General features: G+C 37.8%; 1 protein-coding gene across 1 annotated transcript in view; it reads left to right on the top strand.

Annotated features, from left to right (window-relative positions):
• Window positions 1-23,403, top strand: part of LOC148850714 (phosphoglucan, water dikinase) — a 65,966-nt gene that overhangs the window by 5,626 nt on the left and 36,937 nt on the right. The window contains exons 8-16 of the mRNA XM_088943997.1: window positions 9,693-10,013; window positions 10,402-10,512; window positions 11,410-11,508; window positions 11,593-11,715; window positions 12,344-12,432; window positions 13,709-13,843; window positions 18,748-18,910; window positions 19,007-19,096; window positions 19,205-19,390. Coding sequence (XP_088800123.1) covers window positions 9,693-10,013; window positions 10,402-10,512; window positions 11,410-11,508; window positions 11,593-11,715; window positions 12,344-12,432; window positions 13,709-13,843; window positions 18,748-18,910; window positions 19,007-19,096; window positions 19,205-19,390 — 1,317 coding nt within the window. The remainder of the gene's footprint in view (window positions 1-9,692; window positions 10,014-10,401; window positions 10,513-11,409; window positions 11,509-11,592; window positions 11,716-12,343; window positions 12,433-13,708; window positions 13,844-18,747; window positions 18,911-19,006; window positions 19,097-19,204; window positions 19,391-23,403) is intronic.

Below are 23,403 nucleotides of genomic sequence, written 5' to 3'. Positions count from 1 at the left end.
ATATGAAAAAAGCAGAGGAAGGTGAGGTAGAGTCAAGAATAAGGTGATTTAGAAGTTGTCACGGGCTGGTTCTTGTGGATTTGGGTGTTTTGTAGGCATGATATTGAATAACTTCCATTGGTTTGAGTTGAAAAAACAGTCCTAGAAGTAGGGACTGTGCTAGAAAACAAAGAAAAAAACTAACAAGAGAAGATTAGAGAAGATTAGAGAAGAAGAGAGAGAGAAAGAACTGCGGCAAGAAGGGTTAGAGGATGAGGAGTTCGAACTTAACCTCCCTCTAACACTCTAATACTCTTTTATTAAGTTAATCTTTTAGTAATTACAAGAGAGGTCCCTAGTTGGACGAGAAATTAGAAAAAAAGGAACATAGAAGAGTATGGGCCCAGAATAAGGCCCATTACAGAGAAGAACATAAAGATAATATACAGTAACAGTCTATGGGCCATTCTTCCCATCTTCTCTACACTCCCCCTCAAGCTGAACATAGATGTCAATCATGCCCAGCTTGCCAGTGTCATGATGAAGCCTTGCCTTGGAAATGCCCTTGGTGAGAAAGTCTGCTAATTGTCCTTCAGAAGTAACGAATGGAAGACACACTTCTCCGGAGGAGACTCTTTTTCGAATAAAGTGTTTATCAACTTCAATATGTTTGGTTCGATCATGTTGTACCGGGTTGTGAGCAATGTTGATGGCAACCTGATTATCACAGTACAACATCATGGGTTTGTCATGATCAATCCCAAGATCTTCCATTAAGGACCTTAGCCACAACAATTCCGAGACTCCATGTGCCATGGCTCTATACTCTGCTTCTGTGGAGGATCTGGCCACAACAGATTGTTTCTTACTCCTCCAAGAGACAACATTACCAGCCACCAGACTGCAATATCCTGAAGTAGATCTTCTGTCATCAATATTTCTAGCCCAATCAGCATCAGTATAGGCTTCAAGTTTCAGATGACCATGCTTGATAAATAGGATTCCTTTCCCTGGAGAGCCTTTCAGATAGCACAAAATTCGTTCTGCTACTGCCATATGAGTATCTCTAGGAGCATGCATGAACTGGCTAATGCAACTGACAGCATACGCAATATCTGGTCTAGTCATGCATAGGTACAAAAGCTTCCCAAGAAGTCTATGAAAAACCCCTTTGTCTTCCAACAAAGTTCCATCTGTAGCTGAAAGTTTGTGACTCATATCAATGGGAGTTGCAGCTGGTCTTGCACCCAGTTTTCCAGTTTCAGACAACAAATCAAGAACATATTTCCTTTGGGAAATAAGAATCCCATCCTTGGATCTGGCAACTTCTATGCCAAGGAAGTATCTCTACTCCCCCAGGTCCTTAATCTCAAATTCTGTACGGAGGAAAGACTTAAGAGCCAGAATGCATGAGGCATCATCACCAGTCACTATAATGTCATCAACATACACAATGAGATACACTGCTAGAGATCTACTTTTCTTCACAAACAGAGTATGATCTGACTGTGTATGAACATAGCCGAATTTAACAAGTGCAGCTCTAAATCTCTCAAACCAGGTTCTAGGAGATTGTTTAAGATCATAAAGAGATTTTTTCAATTTACATACCTTTCCTTGCATATCTTTCCCATACATCCCTGGAGGAAGACACATGTAGACTTCCTCATGTAAGTCACCATTCAAAAATGCATTATTTACATCTAACTGATAGAGAGGCCAATCAAAGTGAACCGCCAGAGATAAAAGAACCTTCACAGATGTCATCTTGGCAACAGGGGCAAAAGTCTCCAGGTAGTCAATCCCATATGTCTGTGTGTAGCCTTTTGCAACAAGTCTAGCCTTGTACCTCTCAATAGTTCCATCAGCCCTGTATTTAATGGTAAAAACCCACTTGCACCCAATTGGGTCCTTCCCTTCAGGCAAATCCACCACCTCCCAAGTACCATTTGCATGTAGAGCATCCATTTCGGTCTCCATGGCATCTCTCCATTTTGGAATCCCAAGAGCTTCTGAGACAGACCTAGGAATGGGGTTAGAAGCAACAGAAGAGAGATAGGCAAAGTATGAAGGAGAAAGCAGGTCATAAGAAAGGTGTTTGGAAATGCAGTGTGCAGTACACTTCCGCTTCCCTTTCCTAACAGCAATGGGGACATCAAGGTCTGGGAAGGAAGATTCCAAAGGAGCTGAAGCAGTACCTGTTATCTCATCTGCGATTGGGAATGTATGAGCTTCATCTGTTGTAAAGGAAACTACTTGCTCATTCCTGGATCTCTGCCTTTGATACACTTTGGGATTATGGATAGGACGAGGGAGTAAAGAAATAGGGGCACTAGGACAAGAGGTATGAAGTGATTGATCCTCCTTTGATTCATTTGGTGAGGATACAGGTTTGTCAAGAGACTCAACTGTGACAGGAAGAGGAAGAGCAAAAACTTGTGACAGACTCTCCCCCTGTGGACAATGTCCATCCTGAGAGGAACCATAAAAAGGAGAAAGTTCATCAAAGGTAACATCCATAGAGACATGTCGGGTGCCAGTCTTTGGATCAAAACAACAATAACCCTTTTGTGTGGGGGAGTAACCAAGGAAGATGCATTTGTGGGTTTTCAGTTCAAACTTATGTCTCTGCACACTTGGAATGTGAACATAGCAGGTACAGCCAAACACACGAAGAGGAATTGGGAAGAGATCCTTGTCTGGATGAAGAAGACAGAAGGGGGATTTAAACCCTAAAACCCTGGATGGCATATGGTTTATGAGATGGGTAGCAGTAAGTACAACATCACCCCAAAATCTGGTGGGAACATGTGAGGCAAACAAAAGACTCCTTGCAATTTCAACAATATGTCTATTTTTCTCTCAACAACTCCATTTTGTTCAGGGGTTCTAACATAGGAGCTTTGATGAATAACCCCCATGTCAGAGAGATACAAGGATAAACTCTTCTCAAAATACTCTTTTACATTGTCAGATCTGAAAACCTTAATTCTGGTATCAAATTGAGTTAAAACAAGCTCATGAAATTGCCTCACAGGTCTTGGGACTTCATCCCGGGATTTCATTAAGTATATCCAAGTGAATCTAGAGAAGTCATCAATGAACAAGATAAAATATCTGTAACCCCCCATAGAGGATAAGTGGTATGGCCCCCACACATCAGAGTGCACAATATGAAAAGGAAAAGAGGATCTTTTATTGCTCACAGGGTAATTTTTTCTACAATGCTTTGACAACTGACAGGACTCACAATTGAGACTGGACACACTGACTCCCTTAAACAGTTTTGGGAACAAATGGCTTAAAGCAGAAAAAGGTAAATGACCCAACCGACAATGACTCAACATAATTTGACTAACAGACTCTGAAAAAGTAGAACCAAAAGCAACATTCTTGGGATGATCAAAGCATTGGCCAGGGGTGTCGAGCAAGTATATTCCATTCGCTTCATGGCCACTCCTAATCACCTTCTGAGACTTCAGGTCCAGAAACACACAGTGAGAATGGAAAAAGGTTACACAACAATTCAATGGTTTGGTCAGGCTACTTACAGATAATAAGTTGGTATTTAATTTAGGCACATGAAGAGTGGAAGGTAAGAGTAAGTAGTCTGTAGCCTTGACAGTTCCCTTGCCGGAAATAGGGGCAAGAGAACCATCAGCTAAGGTGATTTTGTCACGGCCAGGAAGTAAATCATATGAAACAAACAAAGTGGAAATGTTGGTCATGTGATCAGAAGCACCTGAGTCTATGATCCAAGGGGTTTTGTGTTTACCTGAGGTGGATGCATGGTTAGCGGAAGCCCTTATACCTGAGTGAGCAAATGCAATGGTGGCTGGACTTCCAGAAGGGATGGATGATGAAGTTACACCTTCAAGCTGATTGATCATCTTTACAAACTTCTCATATTCAGCTTTCATGGCTGCCAACTGTGCACTGGTTGAGTCAACATCTATATCTGTGCTTGTGGATGCATGTGCACTTCCTGTCTTTCTACTATCATTCTTCTTCTGGAATCTGATAGGTACAAGATTGAGATGCAATTTCCAACACTTGTCCTTTGTGTTTTCGACTTCTTACAATATTCACACATCACCTCCTTCCTGTGCCACTGTGAGCTCCTGTAACCCCTTTGGGTTTAATTCCCATATTTGCAAAATGATCATCGATACCGACTCCTTGAATATGCACTTGCCTCCTACTTTCTTCACTGCTGACCAAAGTACATGCTTGTGACAATGAAACATCTTCCTTGGACAAGATGTTTTGCTTTGTAATGTCATATTCAGAATTCAGCCCTGTCAAGAACTCAAAGACCCTATTCCTTTCAACCAATTTCCTATATGTTTCAGCATCCTTGGGGGTATCCCATGTCACAACCTCTATCAAATCAATCTCTTGCCTTAGAGATTTCAGGGTTGAGAAGTATGTTGCAAGTGACTTCTCCCCCTGCCTTAGATTCTTCACATCATTTCTCAGTTTGTAGGCTCTGGCAACATTCAACTTATGGGAGTATGTTTCTGCAACATTATCCCAGATTTCTTTAGCCGAGTTCATCCACAGATAATGTTGACTAATTTGTGGCTGCATTGAGTTCACAAGCCACCCAATCACTGTGTAGTTTTCTTGCACCCATCTCTCATAAGATGGATCATCCTCTGGAGGAGCCTTCTTGCTCCCAGAAATAAAACCCCATTTTCCTTTGCTACAAATATGGATTTTCACTGATTGTGACCAAGCCAAGTAGTTGGTCTCATCAAGCTTGACTGTCGTTACAGCCAACATAGAATCGGTTGGGGTTCCCAAAATCTGTCTATATTCAGCAGCATTCTTGTTTTCAAGGTTTGAGAAATCCATCATGCAAAGTTCGGTGATAGTTCTTTCTTTACTGTTTCAGCCTTCAAAGGACACCCAACAAACCTCCAATCACAAGGTATTTCAGGTTCCCAACAGCCGTTGTCCCAAAGAGAAGAAAAAAAAAGGGCCACAGTCCTTAAGAGACCTTTTGTTGAACACTCAGTGTGCAGTACTTAATAGCCTACTATTAACTAGAAGAAACCACTTCAAAGTGTTCAGTATAGGTCCAAGAAGAGGCTGGGATGAAGATGAGACTAGTATCACTTAGTTTTAGATAAGTTTCAACAGCTTCTCAGTCCAATAATCAGCTGAATAGCACTTCCAAAACAACCCAGAAATTTCTGAGTAGAATCAGTCCAGCAACAGTGGGCCGAATGGAGGTGGGCTTTAAATGTTTTAACAGTCCTCCCAAACAACAAAAAATAACCCAGCAAAGGACTGAGAAAAGACTTACAGTAAGAGAGTCTCTGGTTTGAACTATAAACCAGGCTGAACACTTGTTCTCTGAGATAACTTCTAAATCCTTTTTCTCTAATTTCAAATCAGGTCAAACAACTTGTTCTCTGATTCTTCCTGGTCACCGAACCCTTCTCCAAGTGTATAGAAACTTGGGCACCCTCCAATGACCTCCAAGAACCAGGCGGATGACTGTAAACTTTCAGCCCTAGAACCTCCTCATGTAGTTGGCTGAACTAGAACCACATGAGGGACATGCCAAGCAATGGCCTGCTCTGATACCAAGTTGAAAAAACAGTCCTAGAAATAGGGATTGTGCTAGAAAACAAAGAAAAAAACTAACAAGAGAAGATTAGAGAAGAAGAGAGAGAGAGAGAACTGCGGCAAGAAGGGTTAGAGGATGAGGAGTTCGAACTTAACCTCCCTCTAACACTCTAATACCCTTTTATTAAGTTAATCTTTTAGTAATTACAAGAGAGGTCCTTAGTTGGACAAGAAATTACAAAAAAAGGAACATAGAAGAGTATGGGCCCAGAATAAGGCCCATTACAGAGAAGAATATAAAGATAATATACAGTAACAGTCTATGGGCCATTCGGCCCATCTTCTCTACAGTTTGTTTACTAGGTATTTTGGTTCTTATTTGATTCTTTGACAATCTGAAATGTGAGAGGGTTGGAACTTTTGTAAGTTTTATAAGTTTTTATGTCACTGAGGCTCTTTCTTTTTGCCTGGGTTGTAAATCCATCCTTATTTTTGTTTCCTTTTCTTGTAATAAGTTTTTTCCTGTTTACCATAAAAAGTAAAGTATTTGTCAGAAACTTCATGAGACATTTTAAGATGGTGTAATTTTTTATTTATTTTTATTTGAAAGAAGAGAAAGGAGCAATAGAAGTAATCTTAAATATGGATGAATGGCAGGACTATGAAGGATAAAATTAAAAATGAACATATTCAAGGGAATCTAGAGGTAGCAACAAATGGATGAAATGTAAGTTCTCTAAGAAGGATTGATCAGAGCATAGCTCATTTTGTAATGAACCTTTGCGCTTGCCTTGTCAAGTGCTTTGTTCAGTTCATGCATAGGATCTAAAGGAAAGAAAGGTGAAAGGATCTATAACTTTGATCAGGTCGAAGTCTGTACAACTTATCCTTTAGGATGTCCCACCCCTATCAACAGGAATTGGAATTTTATTAAGGAGAGATTTCTTTATGGTGTCTTTTTTACTTTTTCATGACACATAGATTCATCAAAAGCATAGGTTGATGGTTCATGCAAGATATCATTTTTTTTTAATCAGTAGAAAGTAATTTTATTAATGCAAACTTAAAGATTACAAGGGGGTAGGTGTAAAATCCGCCCCAAACAACAAGAGTTCACAGATTTGCCCTAAAAAAATGCTGTCTTAAAGCCCTTTGTTTGGATAAAGTGTCTGTCCTTCCATTTGCTGTTTTTCTCATCCATTTAAAAGAAAGATTTAGCTCCCTTATTAAGCTTTTCTTTTGATCAATAAAACCTTGATATATTAATATGTGAAAAAACACTACAAGTTTAATTTGATGATTATAACATCAGTCCCAAAACCAACACTATGTTATAAAGATGCCCAAAACAATTCCTGCCTTTCTACCCCTTATTTAGCAAGGGGGTCAGCTAGCCCATTTGCACTCCTAACCAATTTGAATTCAGCACTCAGCTCTCTTGTAGTCCTTTTTATTTCCCTGTAAGCATGCTTGAGAGTCCACGGAACATGTCTGTTACATCTTGCCCAAGAGATAGTCCCCTTCCACCTCCACTTGACCGAGGCCCAATTTCTTGGTGAACCTGAAACCTTGTAGTAAAGTGAACAATTCAAATTTTATGGAGTTAGTCACACCAATTAGCCTAGAGTAAAGAGCTAACAATCTGCCCTCCGAATTTCTAATTGCCCCACCAATGTCCACCATACTGGGTTACCCAAAGAGCTTCCATCAAAATTCAACTTAACTTTACTGCATTGTGGAAGTTTCCATTACATTTTAGTTCTGTCTTTGTCTCTAGAGGATTGTACTACTCCTAAACCCTTAGAATTATCAGTCACTGTGAAACTTTGAGATAAATTTAACTTAGAATGCTACCTTTACTTTTGTTGTCTCAATTACCTTCTCCACAGTTCTATTTTTTCCATTAAAAATTCTGTTATTCCTCTCCTCCCAAATCACCCAAATAGTTGCAGCCTTAGTAACTCTCCACATCAACCTTCCTGTTTTCTTTGATTGCTTTAGGAAACTAGGCCTGAAAATGTCTGCCACCTCTTGGGGAGTGTTCCACCTACAACTGCAAAGATCACAGAAAAACTCCCAAATATGAGTAACAAAAGAACATGAGGTTACTAAGTGGAGTATTGTTTCTCCACTTTTCCTACAGGACCTACACAAAAAGCACATATGAGGAGAGAGTCAGCAAAAAGCCTTCTTTTCTGTAGCACATCACAAGTGTTAACCTTTCCAAGGAAATATTCCCATTAGAAAGCATGAACTTTTGGTGGGATAGGCATAGTCCACACTTCTTTCACTAGGAAGTCCACCCCATGTGAAGCAAGCAAGGTTAAAGACTTGAAAAATGAGGAACAAGTAAAGAGTCCATCCAGTGAGGGAATCTAGATTCTAGATTCTTCCAAAAGAGGGTCCAAGAAAGAAGTCTCCAAGATATTAAGAAGCTTAATTAGAGGGGCACACTCTCTCTCCCTTAAGTCTCTTCTAAGACCCCAAGTCCCAGTTGATGCCTGAGGGAGGGGGAGTGTCCATAAAGGACACAAAATGCGTCTTTAAGGTTAGAGAGGGCAAAAAGATCGGGGAACTAGTCTTTTAAAGGGGATTCCCCTACCCAAAGGTCTTCCTAGAACTGAATCTTATCAATCCTTATCAAATAAAAACGTGTAGAATTGAGGAACAAAGGGTAAACCTCATGGATTTCTTTCCAAGGGGAAGTTGAGGTTGAATAAGGGTTGAGTATAGCATCCCATTCATTACATTCTTGCCCATGAATGCTTGGTACAACTTTGTGCCACAACCTGTCTCTTTCAAATGGGAATCTCCATAACCAAGGTTTAGAGTATTGATATGATACACCTGATACCGAACACATCGTATTGTGGGGTTTCTGATACACTTGTTTAAAGGTGTTTTCAGGAAACTCCTTTTATTTATTAAATAATATAAAATATCTATTAAAATGAAATAAAAAATAAAAAAATAAAACGTGCATGGTTTATTGTGTTTATACACCCCTGCCGATACATTTGGGTGTATCGATACTTTAAACCATGTCCATAACCATTTACCCAAGAGAGCAACATTTTTGAGAGTGATATTTCCTAACCCTAAACCCCCTAGTTCCTTTGGCTTGCAGAGCTGTTCCCATTTAACCAAATGATTCTTCTTTTCGTCCCCCAGTTCTCACAAGAAATCCCTCGTATTATTTCTCTAAATCTCCGTCCATTAGGACCAATCCACCAAATCGTAAGCCTTTTCAAAATTCAATTTACATATGAATACCTTTCCTTCTCTCTTCTACACATTCATTTGCCACTAAAATCTGGTCAACAATTTGTTTTCCCTCTACAAAGGCCCCTTGGAAAGGTGAGAGCACTATAGGTAAAACCTTTTTCAGTCTACTTGGAAAGACTTTTGCTATTATTTTATAGAGGCTACCCACTTAATTTATTGGCCTGAAATCCTTTGGGGTTCTAGTAGAACTTGTTCCTGGAGAAATTTCCTCAGTTTGGTGAAAATCATCAAACATTTCTTGCAAATCATTCTTTCAACTCCTCCCAGAACTGGTCCCTTTCTACGTAAGTTTGGACCATAAATATTGGTCATCACCCACATCTTCCCATCACTAGCTCTTTTGAATTTGGTTGAGAATAAGTAGTTCCCAATGAGTTCCTCCAAGCACTCCAATTCCTCATTTTTCTAGATGGTGAGAATGAAGCTCCCTAAGACAGTGCATTAGCCCAACTTAAACCCATAATTCCTCAGATACTTCTAATCCACCTTTTATCTAGCTTTGATAACTTGGTTTCCTGAATTAAGAAAACATCATGCTTCTCTTTCCTGAGTACACTCCTTGTTAATCTTCTTTTTTTTTTTTTCAATGCAAGATATCTTCTTGACGTAGCCAAACACTATATAGCACTGCGTTAGTTTGTAGAACATGACTTGTTACTAGATTTTTTTTCTATTTTTAGAATCCTATGCCATCTTCTCATTTCTTGAAAGTTGAAACACATTTTTGTGTTCATGTTCTTGCATAGGTTTTATCAGCCAATTGTACTTTGAATGGGGATAATTTATGCTTCTGTTGTTGCCCAGTAGTTATTGAGTAATATGATAATCATAACTTCACTTTTTTTGTGCAGCAAGACTATGAAGATGCTTTGAGAGAGCTTCAAAGTCAGTCATCAAAGGGACTTTCTTTGGATGAACTTCGAAGAAGCTTAGAGGGAGCAAGTACTAAAAGGATCACTCAGGGAAAGGAACTAGCAGTTTTTAACAGTTCAACTTCCTCTACTCATCCCAGAGGACATGACATTGACAAGTGGTTGCAAAAATCTTCTGAGGAACATACCAAAGGCACCAGTTTGCTGGCATCACCTCTATTCAATCTTGTTGAGAAGTCTATTGGAGGAGATAATTGGATTATGCAACAAACTTTTCATGTTGGGAACCATGACATACTGGTCAGCTTCTGTATAACAACTAGAAAACATTATTTTATCAAAATCAGTAAATTATGTTTGACATTCTTTTGGATGTGTATGTAGATAAAGCTTCCAATAAGTCGCCTTCTGTTTAGATGTATTTTCATCTCAAAAAATGTTTTTGAAGAGTTTTTTTATTTAAATTTATATTATCAGTTATTTGTCTAATAATAACTGTTTATACACTGTCATGTAACTTGAGACATGCCAGCACATTATCTGGACTTTGGAGTTACCATGTTTGTAACCTTGTGTGTCTCCACTGCTTTATTTGCTTGTCTCTATCTTACATTTGTTAACCTTGATTGACTAAATGATCTCTTTTTTCAACCAGGCAGTAAATCTTATATGCAATTTTTCTGCGTAGGTTCTTTTGAGGATTCTTAGGGGTGACTATCACATGTTGGTTGCTGTGAACATGAAAGGTGCTATTGTGCTTCACTGGGGTGTGTCAAAGTCATCTTATGGGGAGTGGCTGGTAAGTTAATGTCATTTTTTTTTATTAGTAGTTTATTTCTCAATGAATGAAAGAAGAAAGTATGTAGAGTGTGCCCTGCACAACTAAGTATGGGTTATCAATGCTCACAATTCATCATTGGAGCCCATTGGACAGGGGCTTTATTAAATTAAATTTTGATGGTAGTAGCATAGGGAATCCAGGTCCTTCCGGCATTGGAGGTGTATTTAGAGATGAAAGGGGCAGAATTGTTGCACTATATTCTGGGCCAGCAGGGAAAGGAGAATCATTGAGGGCAGAAGTCATGGATGTAATGGAAGGCATACAAAGGGCGAAAACTCTGCACATCAACAAACTAAGTGTGGAGGGAGATTCAAAACTGGTGATCAACTGGCTACAGGATTAGGGAATGAAAATGTGGATGTACAATAACGGAAGGAAAAATGCAGATGGTTAACTAGAGACATGGAAGTAAGGACAGGGTGGGTCAAGCGGAGTGCAAATGCCATAGCTGATTCATTAGCTAAGCAAGGGGTGGAGAGAGATTTATCGTTTTGGGCACAATTGTAAGGGATTTGGGGTTTTGTGGGGAGAGATAAGAGTTTTTATCTCTCATGAACTTAAACTGTTTTTAACAGTCTGTACTTACCACTTTCTTCTCAGATTAATAAAATTGACGTTATTGAATAAAAAAAATGCTACCCAGATATTTTTTGTTTCAAAGATTATGAACTTCCCCATAGAAAGGGATCCCCCCAAAAGTTGTTCCCTGCTTGCTCTCTGTCTTGATCTGTGTCTCCATTGAAAGATTGCTCCTTGAAGAATCTTCTTCTCTTGCTTCAGTCATACTCTAGTTCAGATATTGCTTTAGTCTAGAAGCTAATTACAGCATGTAATATGGCTTTATTCTTTACATAGGCTCCTCCACCAGATATACTTCCTGAAAGGTCAAAGCTACTTGATGGAGCATGCCAGACTTATTTTAAGGATGTGATAACTAGAGAAGGATCTTTTCAGGTAATATCTACTATAGAATTAGCTCCATATGTACTGCAGTTTTTTTCCCGTTTTATCATTTTGTAATGACCATCTATAATGCAGCTTGTAGATATTAATCTGAAGCAAAAGGACTTTTTGGGCATCTCATTTGTACTTTGGTCTGGTGGTTCGTGGATAAAAAACAATGGAGCCAATTTTTTTGTTGGTCTGAAACCAATGAATAAGGTATTAGTTGTCACCCTTTGCAAATTTCTTATTTTTGGGAGGCATATGGTGTTGATTTTTGTGGATGTATGTTTTTTTCTCTCCTTGATTTACCCTTGAAACCTATGTCATGTTTATTGATAGGAATAATTAATTTATGGGATCTAAAAGTTGTCCATGCTTACCATAGCTAAAGATGTTATGAATCATGTTATGAATTGCATCAATATTTTAACTAGAGATACTAACATGAACATGGAAAACATTAAAAAGAAATGTGCATGAAGTGTTTCATGGTCAATATTTAACATTGTATGGAAAATGGCCTTCTCTACCCCCTGGTTTGACCATAAGTTTGCCTTTATTTATCATTGTTTTGAGATAAATTAGAAAGTGTTGTCTCGAAGTTTAAGTTTGTTTCTATACTTCATTATATTTGATTAATTTTAGGTGCCACCATTTCAGCTAATATAATTGGACATAATACTATTCCTCAAGTTTATTTTTCTTTGTATCATGACGCCCACTCTTTATCCTATTGTTCTAGCATGACTCTCATGTACTGCAGTTCATCTTCTTCTCTGATGTTTATATGGGGCTGATTTGGTTTTCTTGGTGCTGAATTGTGTTGCCTAATAAATATATTCAGGGTGAAGGTGACAGCAAAGGTATTGTCAAGTGGTTGCTTGATGAAATATCTCAGAGAGAGAAAGATGCTGAGAGATCCTTGATGCACAGGTTAGCCCAAAATACAAAGACTAGGTACAATGACCAATAAATACATAAACCTTATTTTTATGAGAAAAATAGACTAGTGGTTGCATATTGATTGGTTGAGAATGAATCAGAATCAGCGCTTATATACACTGGATCAATTTTGAGCTGCACGTTTATTTATTTACATATATAGGTAAAAGGAAAGAGTAGACAACCCATGTCACACTGGTTGACAAATGGAAAGACTGAAATGTACTGCCAAAATCTCCTCCTCTTCTTCTTGGTATTATTTGCCAGTGTTGAAGGGTCTCTTCTAAATGGACAACATGTCTGTGTCAGATGTGTAAGAGTCTGACACTCCATGGATTCTTGAGGACACATTTACACTACGTTTTCATTTTATCTCCCAGCTTATTTGACATAAATGAACAGCTAATATAATGCCATTTTCCATATCAAACATTACTCAGTAACAAAGGCAACTATTTTAATAGCATATGCTTTTTCATTGATGTGGTTGTGAGTTCATATTTTCTTATCTTGCCAAGTTAGACTCTTGTAAATGCATCAGATTTTAATTCCCTGCCCATGTCCATGCAATACTGTTATTTGCATGACTTGATGTAGTGGCCCCTTGATTCCCCCTGATATTGGATCCACTCTCCAGTGTATGGATCCCATGATGAATCTAAATATGCACGATTCTTCTGGATTAGGTGACTAATTCTAGTCAAATTATCGATCCTTTGATTATCACATAAGTTACTTTACTCTTTCAAGTTAAGTTTTTGATCTTCACCAACTCAAATTTCTAGATTCCTTGTGATTTATGTTAGCGTTTAGATTTTAAACAAGAAAGAAACACAAGTAAGAGCTCATTTGGTGCATAGAAACTCAAAAATAAATTTATTGTATATTTTATGTTTTTCTATTCAAGTATCAAGTAAAATATAATGATTTAGTGTTATGCATATTTTTTTAGTAGCTTTTAATTTTTTCCTCAAAAAAGTTCGGTTTTAGTTTTGGTTGATATAATTATTACTGTTAGTATATATAGTTGCAATTGTGTGTAAAAAGTAATTGTAAGATATAATAAATAACATTACACAAATAGATATCATAAAGAATAAAATTTAAAGAATTAAAAAACATCCCAGGTCAAATCTTTTGAGGAGTTATCACAACAATGACCGGAAAACTATTATTCTTTGAGGAGTTACTGTAACAATTGTTTTTGCATCTTGCATTTCTTTTGTTTCCTTTTTTTTTTTTAATTATGTTTTATTACCTGGCACAGGTTCAATATTGCAGCAGAGTTAACTGAACGATGTAAAAATGAAGGCCAATTGGGGCTTATTGGTATATTCGTTTGGTTGAGGTTCATGACATCCAGGCAACTTACTTGGAATAAAAATTATAATGTGAAACCACGGTAAAAAGTTTCGTTGTTCTTAATGGGTTTCATTTTTTGATTTTGGATTCTCTCTGAGAGTTATGATTTCTCTCTCTCTCTCTCATGCACGCACACACACACACACACACACCCCAATGTAATCTCTATTACTTTTTCTTTTCTAAAATTTTCTATACTTGGTACAAAATCTTGGGATTACTTATTCTACTTATTTTGTGCGTCAGCTTGATATTTCCAGTTGTTATGTTTGTTATATTCAGGGGCTTCTAATAGAATTTGTGTATAGAAAGTAGGCATCTTATACCCTTAGTTATCATGCTGTAGTATCACGTTTAGTTGATCTAAGACAAATCAACCATGTATCTCACAAGGTTCAGAATTGTTTTTAATCAGTCACCGGTAAGATTTTATTAATGGTATCACAAATGTACAATGTAGATATGCAAAGATGTGCTGTCTCCATACACACATTAACAGTTGTATTGGAGCTGGCCCAATAGTGCTCCCCTACTTCCCCAGATAGAGCCCCTTAGAGAAATTGAGACTGTCAATTATCCCAATGGGTATTCACCTGGCATCAGTAAAGTTATCTCCCTCATGGTTCCTAAAAACACCACCTATATGTGATTCCCTGGGGTTTCCAATTCTGCAGCCATAACAGTTCAACTTTATTCTTCGTTGTGATGGAGGAGTCTAAGTTGTGTCAGTTCTAATTCTTCCTATTAAAGTTCAATGCCACAATAGACCAGCTTCTGATGAATTATCTGCAGAAAATCATGAAAATTCTTCTCTTGTCTTAATAAAAAATTCTTGATTTTTATCAGTCAATTAATGTTCTCTAGATTGATATTTGTCTTGAAAAATCCTAGTATTTCATTGTTGCTGGATTGGGCCATAATATGGATACTCTGTACTCTTCCACAAGATTTCCTCCATTTCTTTCTTGGATAGGAAAAAACTTGGTTGAAACAAGTTATCTGAAGGGGGAGACCTCTAGCATCAAATAAAGCAGAAAAAAAAAAGAAAGAAAGAAGAAAGAAAGAAGTTCCAAATACTGTTCGCATAAGTGAAAAAATACTGTTAGATGAAAGGTGGTTTCACAACTAGTCCTACAAAGGAAGCACATATGTGGTTAAAAAGTCCAATTTTGTTGCTGTTGTTGATGATGATGCATTAGAGACGCTTTGGATTGTATGTGCTTGTACTTGCTGAAAAATCCAAATGAGTCCACATCATTTTGATCCACATTGGAAGTGGCTTACATAATTTCAGTCATTAACATCAGGCAATTAATACTATTTCACCTCTAATTTTCCTTTGAAAGATAAAAATCAAATTTAATTTACAAAGGACTTTAATGTTCCTTCATCTATGGTTGGCATGTTCTTTGATAAACAGACATTCCTTCCCTAAGAGATCTTTCTTCCATCTCTGTTCTTCTCACTTTCTAGTTTTACCTAGCAAGAACTGATCCTTCTACAACTCTGGTAGCTTGAGTGCCCTCTCTTTCTTAGTCTGTTTAACACAACAATGAAGAAATCCTTGCCACTGTCTCACTGCCATGGAATTAATGGGACTATAATCTAGGCTTTGAATGTTGCAGGATTCTTTGGACAAACTGGAAATGAACCATAATCTAGGCCAACCCACCTCATCAACAGGTTCAGTGATTCATAAATTTCACCCCCTTATCCGGTAGCTCAGGTGATGGATGGAGCCTGGTGGGTGGCATCCTTTCCCATATAATTTGACACCAGCTCAGTTCAGATATTCTCATGAGAAGATACTTGGTAAAGATTTGGAGGTCTATGAAGCAAATACTATTGGGAAAAGGGTCAATTGGGAATGGAACTTGTCGCCCCAAGTGAGATTGCTACATGTTCCCTCATCAATCTTGGTTTGAAAGTACACATGGTATAATCTATAAACGTAACCTGGCTTGTGTGAATTAGATAGGTAGGTGGTGACTGGTGAGGATGATGAGGAGTGGGAGATGTTCTGAGAATATCGAAGAGGATATGCTTTTCAAGCCTTGTATTGATAGTACAGTGTTTCCAAAATGAACAACTGCTCATTAATGGTCTTGGACATGATTTTGCTGCTTATCTTACAAATGCTGCACTAAGTGTGGCAGTAAATGATATAGTCACTAGGAATGGAACTTGAATAAGTTTCACTCACTAGGAACTTGGTAGAACCTGGTAGGTATACTTTGGAAATATGTGGTTTGAAAATCCTTCTTTTAAGGAAAGATTGAAGGTTTGGTGGGAATAAATCCGATCCTTAGGAAGTGGGAAGTTGACCTCGGGGATTGAAGAATTGGACAAAAAAGAGGCTCTCAGAACATTGTCTGAAGAGGAAAGGGAGGAAAGTTGGAAACTAAAGCAAGAACTGGAAAAGATACTAAGGAGAGAAGAGATTTGTCGGAGGCAAAAATCTAGGTGTAAATGGTTGTTGGAAGGGGATGGTAATACCAAGTTTTTTCACTCACTTGCAAATGGTAGAAGAAAGAAAAATGCCATTCACAGTGTGGAGGTGGAGGGTTAGGAGGCAAGAGAGGGCCAAGAGAGTACAAGGATCTTTGTGAATCATTTTAAATTCCTATTTGTAGACTCAGCTGGGGGTAGTACAAGGCTACAAGATATGGGTTGGAATAGAGTGACAAAGGAACAAGCACAATATTCGGAAAGGAATTTATCATTGGAAAAGATCAAGAAAGTAATTTTCTTGATGGAGAGATCAAAAGCCCCAGGACCAGACGGTTTTCAATGGCATTCTACCAAGAGTGCTAGGATTTTTTTTTTTTTTTTTAAATAGACCTACTGGAAGTTTTTAGTAATTTCTTCCTTAGAGGGGAGATCCCCCCAGGGTTAATGCTACTTTTATAGCTTTGGTCCCAAAGAAGGAGGCAAAAGCCCAAAAAGTCTTTAGACCAATAGGCCTAATTGGGAGTCTCTATAAGATCATCTCAAAGGTCTTATTTATAGAAACTGAAGGTGGTCCTTCCATCAGTGATCTTTCCCTTCCAAGGGGCCTTTGTGGAAGGAAGGCCAATTGTGGATCAAATCTTGGTGGCTAATGAATGTGTTGTAGAAAAGAGGAAGAACGGAGAGAAGAGTCTGGTTTGCAAGGTGGATTTAGAGAAAGCCTATAACTTAGTGGTGTGGCAAGTGTTGTTGGAAGCATTAGAGAGACTTGGGTTTGGGGAAAAATGGAGACTATAGATCAAAGGTTGTGTTAGCTCAGTTCATTATTAAATCCTCATTAATGGTGTGGAAAAAGATTTTTTCCAGCCAAATGAGGAATAAGACTAGGAGACCCATTTCCCCCTTTCCTTTTCATCATAGTGGCAGGGGTACTAAGCAGAGTGGTGGTGAAAGCATATTTACAGGGTCTGATTAGGGGGTGGAGAATTGAAAGAAACGAAGTGGTAGTCTCCCACCTCCAATTTGCTGATGATACAATTTTGTTTTGTGAAGGTATAGACTTGGAAATGGTGAGAAACCTGAAGTTGTTGATCGATGATTTTGTGGGAGAATTAATTGAGGTAAAAGTGGGATTTCATGAATCATCATGGAAGATGGGGAAGTGCAAATATTTGCTAAGGTTCTGGGATGTGAGAGTAGATAGTGGCCTATAATATACCTAGGTTTGCCTTTGGGAGGGAACCCTAGAGGTGATGAGTTTTGGAACCCATGGTGGAAAGGTTCGCTGAGAAATTAGCCCTTTAGAAGACAAATTACATTTCGTTGGGGGGGGGGGGGAGAGAATTATTCTGATCAGAGCTACATTGGAAAATCTTCCTATTTATTTCCTCTCCACCTTCCACACCCCAACTAGGATTTAGAGAAATAATGAGGGACTTTCTTTGGGAATCGGGAGAGGAAAAAAGGATCACTTGGAAAAGTGGGAACAAGTTAGAAAACCTAAGGAAGAAGGATACTTAGGGTTAGGGAACATCGTCCTCAGAAACACTGCTTTGCTATGTAAATGGTTGTGATTCCCCTTTGAGAGAGAGAGAGAGAGAGAGGTTGTGGCACAAGGTGATAGCAAGCATTCATGGGTTGGAAGGTAATGGCTGGGATGATAAAGTTGGTCCCCACTCCTTATTCTCTTCGTGGAAAACAATTCATGAAGTGTGCCCAATTCAGCTTTGCACCCATTTGTTTGTGACCATGATTTACACCCTACCTGTAAAATTTTAAACTTTTGTCTGTTTTTCACCTGGTAAAATTTGGAGAACCTTCTTCCTACCTTAATTCCTCTTTCATATAAATCAGGGAACACATAATTTTGCTTCCTGTCATACTACTACTAAATAAATAACCTTCCTCTTTCATATAAAGTGTGAATACACCATTTTAGTTACTATTTTACTTATCAAAAACAAACAAGACAAGGCCAAATCTGAAGCAAAAGTAAACTAGAATTTGCACTAAGCCAATTTCATGCATTTACACTAAAGTAAGTGAAAGTTTCTGAGCAATCAAACAGCCTTAGAGTAAAGGTCTCTTGAAGCGATGCAGCTTCGTCTGGAAGTATAGAGGAACAAAATTAGTCTGTCTCTTGTGTAAAATATTTTGATGATAATATTTTAATTTAGAAAATATGTTTTGTGTAAAATATGAATGTAGAAGAGGCTATTTTGGTATTTTTACCTCTTGCTGTATTTTATTTTATCTTGTACACTAAGGACAATTTGGTGCTTTTACAGTTTAACATAAATATCTTTCTTAGGGTGTTGATCTCTCTATTGGACACACCCACAAATCTACTGCTGTTTCTTCTTTTTCCTGGGTTTACAGACTTAGATCAAACTCTGAGAATATCAACAGAATCATGCCTTACAAACAACCCTTGGAGAGGCACAGCAATGTTTTGTTAATAACACAACAATGTTTTTTTGAACATTGTTTCTGCAGTGAGATTAGTGCAGCTCAAGACAAGTTTACGGATTTGCTGCAAAAAATATATTTGAGTCAACCCAATGATAGAGAAATTGTGAGACTAATTATGACCAGCATTGGCCGTGGAGGTCAGGGTGATGTTGGTCAGAGAATCCGTGATGAAATACTTGTGCTTCAGGTATTATTATTTACATTTTGCATGAAACAACAATTCATTTCAAGTTAGGTCTCTTGTTAGATAATTGCGGTTACTGTGCTATTTCAACATTATCAGAGAAACAATGACTGCAAGAGTGGGATGATGGAAGAGTGGCACCAAAAATTGCATAATAACAGCAGCCCAGATGACGTAATAATTTGCCAGGTTGAGCTATCCCTGGATTAGTAATTTATAGACAATCTTTGAATCAATTCAATTTTTTATCAGTGAATTAATTTCAATTTTCAATATACTTTGTTTCCTTTGGAACAGGCACTCTTGGACTATGTAAGAAGTGACTATAAAATCGATGTTTACTGGCGTACGTTAAAGGGAAATGGCATTACGAAAGACATCCTTGCAAGTTATGACCGTCCAATTGTGTCTGAGCCTTGTTTTAGGGCTGACGCTAAGGAAGGACTTATCCGTGATCTTACTTCATACTTGAGGACATTAAAGGTTAGTATGAAATAAAAAAACACCCTTAAGTTTAAGCATACAACATAGTGATAAAAAATTTAAGCAGAAACTGAATCTTAAGAGCCATTAATGGATATAGGTACGCAATGGAATTTGCCATGGCATTGAATTCCACTAATAGCAAACACATTGATTGAATTCCTTTTTCCTAATGATATGCATTGCTTTGTTTGGAATTACATACAATTTACGTATGTTTATTGTCTTAGGGTAAATGGGATATTTAAAAATGTCATATATCTTTTATCATTCTTCTATGTATTTTTTTATTGTTAATACTTGAATAACAGAAACAAAAGTTGTTTGTTTTCTGATGTGAATTCAGAGAGAAAAAGAAGAATAAACCAAGAACATAAGAGGAGAAGAGAGAAGAGAAGAGGAAGAGGAAAAAGAAAAAAAAAAGGGTGCGGTTAATTGTGTTTGGCCGCCGCACCAATCTATTTATATTTATGATTTAAAATATTAGTGGAATTCCACTAATACGCCTGCTACCTACATAAGGAACAAAAAAAAAAAACAAATAAATATGCCCTAACTACCATAACTATCATGAAGTAACATAAAGATATTGTTAACAGCTGTTATTTTTCCTATGTATAGTACTGCAGGGGTATATTGTACTTTTACTCTTTTATTTTAGTTGCTGTCGCCCTAGTATATATATTAAAAAATCTGCACCGCCAGCAGTATCTTTTGCTCTCAGTTCTCTCTTCTCTCTTCTTCTCTCTCTCTCTCTTTTCTCTCTTCTTCCATTCTTCTCTCCTGCATAACAGATATAAAGTGAAAATAAAGTGTGGGATCACACACTAACAACTATCTCTACACTGCCCCTCAAGTTGGGAATAGATATTAGTCATTCCCAACTTGCGTAAATCTGTCTCCAACTTAGTCTTAATGGCTGCCTTAGTGAAGAGATCAGTTAGTTGCACATTTGAGGCAATATAGGGAAGACACTTATTGAGATGCAACTTTCTCTTGGATAAAGTGTCGGTCCACTTCAATATGTTTAGTTTTGTCATGTTGTATCAGATTGTGAGCAATGTTAATGGCAGTCTAATTATCGCAGTATAATATCAGAAGTTTCTCATATTCAACACCCAACTCATCAAGTAAAGATCTCAATCAACCATAACACTTCTACCACACCATTAGCCATGGATCTGTATTCAGCTTTAGCACTAGAACGGGCAACAACATTTTGTTTCTTACTTTTCCAAGAAACAAGATTTCCCCCCACAAAAGCATAATACCCAAAGGTAGATATCTTATCATCAATACATCCATTCCAATCAACATTTGTGTATACTTCTATCTTCATGTGACCATTATTTTTGTAGAGTATGCCTCTCTATGGGCATCTCTTCATGTAGGTAAGTATCCTTTCCACTATAAGAAGGTGGGTGGTTTTGGGAGAATGCATGTATTAGCTAACAACACTGACAACATAAGAAATGTCTAGTCATGTTAGGCAAAGATAAAGAAGTTTTCCAACCAATCGCTGATACACAAACCTGTCTTCAAGAGGCTCCCTACCTTCTGCACTTATCTTATGGTTCAGCTCAATGGGTGGATCAACAGGTTTAACTCCTAATTTCCCAGTTTCTTCTTGCAAGTCAAGAACATACTTTTTTTGGGAGACAAAAATGCCATGCTTAGATCAGGCTACCTCAATTCACAGGAAATAGCGTAGTTCCCCCAAATCTTTCACTTCAAACTCCTAGTGAAGAAGCTACTTAAGAGAGTCAATCTCCCTAATATCACTTCCTGTCACTACAATGTCATCTATGTAGACAACAAGTAGAGCCAAAGAAGAATCTACTTTCTTAAAGAAGAGAGTGTGATCTGATTGAGCCTAGATATAACCAAACTTCTCCAAAGCCAGTCTAAATCTATCAAACCAGGCTCTTGGAGACTGCTTTAGCCCATATAAATCATTCTTTAGCCGGCACACCTTCTTTCCTACTTCTGTACTGTACAAACAAGGGGGCAACTCCCTGTACACCTCCTCTTGCAAATCTCCATTAAAGAATGCATTATTGACATCCATTTGGAATAGTGGCCATGAGTAATTTGCAGCAATGGATAATAGGACTCTGATAGTATTCATCTTGGCTACTAGTGCAAGCATTTCCAAATAATCTATGCCACGAGTTTGTGTAAATCCTTTTGCAATCAATCTGACCTTATTTCTCTCTACAGAGCCATCAACATTTTATTTCATTATAAACACCCATCTATACCCAATAGGTTTCTTCCCCTCAGTTTGGTCAACTAACTCCCATGTATTGTTTTTAACAAGAGCATCCATTTTTTACTTTCATTGTCTCTTTCCACTCAATTATCAACAAGGCTTCCTGCACTGTTCTAGGAATAGAAATAATAGCAATAGATGTTAGGAAAGATCTATAGGATTGTGAAAGACAATCATAAGAAAGGAACTGGGAGATACAATGAGCAATGAATGAAGTACAACGGCGCTTTCCTTTATGAATTGCAATTGGGAGATCAAGGTCATCTGCAATTGTGGGCTCAACTATGGTGGTAGTGCTTGGATCTGGAGCTGTAGAAGAGATTGGGGTTGGCCTGGACTATTGAGAACTGAAATCAACCTGCCTCCAATTCCCTGCACTTTTGATAATCCTCTTCACCACACTCCCCTCAGTGACTGGAATAGGTAATGGAATTTTTGGGGCTAGAATACTTACCTCAATTGCTCTCCCTCTAAGAAGAAACTCTATGATAGTAAGGTACATCCTCAAAGAATGTAACATCCATAAACACAAACCGTCTCCTGGGAATAGGCTCATAAAAGTAATACCCCTTTTTATTTTGTGCATACCCAAAGAAGATACATTTGGCAGCTTTGGGATCAAATTTAGAGTGACGGGGTCCAAGGATTTGAACAAAACAAGTCCACTCAAAGGTTTTAAGGGGAATAGTGAACATGTCCTTGTCTGGATACAAGATGTTAAATGGTGTTTTCATGTCTAAAACCCATGAAGGAATTCTGTTAATAAGGTATATAGTTGTAAGAATAGCATCCCCCTAGAAATGTATGGGAACATTAAAGTTTGGCATGATGCTTCTGGCTACCTCCAAGATATGTCTGTTATTTCTCTCAACAACCCCATTTTGCTGAGGTGTACGAGGATAAGTGCTTTGATAGATGATCCCATGATCAAGGAAATATAAGGCCAAGGGTTTTGCAAAATACTCCTTGGTATTATCAGATTTGAGAATTTTGATCCTAATTCCAAATTAGTTCAACACCATCTGATGAAAAGCTTGGTTCAAAGTAGGGACCTCGTCTTGAAAGTGCATAAGGTAAACCCACGAGAAACGAGTATAATCATCAACAAACAACATAAAGTATCTGTACATCCCCTTCCCCATAGCAGTAATATGATATGGTCTCCAAACATTTGTATGCACAATTTTAAAAGGAACATTGCTTCTTTTATTGCTCAAAGAATAAGTTGATCTACAATCTTTTGCAAGTTCACGCTCTTACACCTCAAACTAGACACTTGGACTGATTTAAACAAATTAGGAAACTGACTCTTTAAAGACCCAAAAGATAAATGACATAATTGATTATGCCAAAGCATAATTTGACTCAAAGACTACGAAATAAATAAATTCCCAACTTCATTGCCCTTCCCCTGTGGATGCTTAAGCAGCAACCAATCCCAATCAACTTCCTTGTCTCCAAATCCTAAAAAATACAATGATCAGGGAAAAAGGTCACTAAGTAGTTCTAATTCTTAGTAATACTACTAATTGAAAGCAGGTTAGCACTTAGCTTAGGAACATGTAGAACTGAGGACAGGGAGATAGCATTAGACAATCTAATGTCTCCCTTGCTAGAAATAGGCACAATAGAGCCATCAACAATAGATACTTTGTCTTTGCCAAAGGATAGACAATAGGTGGTAAACAAGATGGATAAACTGGTCATATGATCAAAAGCACTTGAAGTTATTACCCAAAAA

Source organism: Nelumbo lutea, chromosome 5 (assembly GCF_056320005.1).
Source record: "Nelumbo lutea isolate HS-2025 chromosome 5, American lotus-T2T, whole genome shotgun sequence".
Lineage (NCBI taxonomy): Eukaryota > Viridiplantae > Streptophyta > Magnoliopsida > Proteales > Nelumbonaceae > Nelumbo > Nelumbo lutea.
This window is presented reverse-complemented; position numbering and strand designations above follow the sequence as displayed.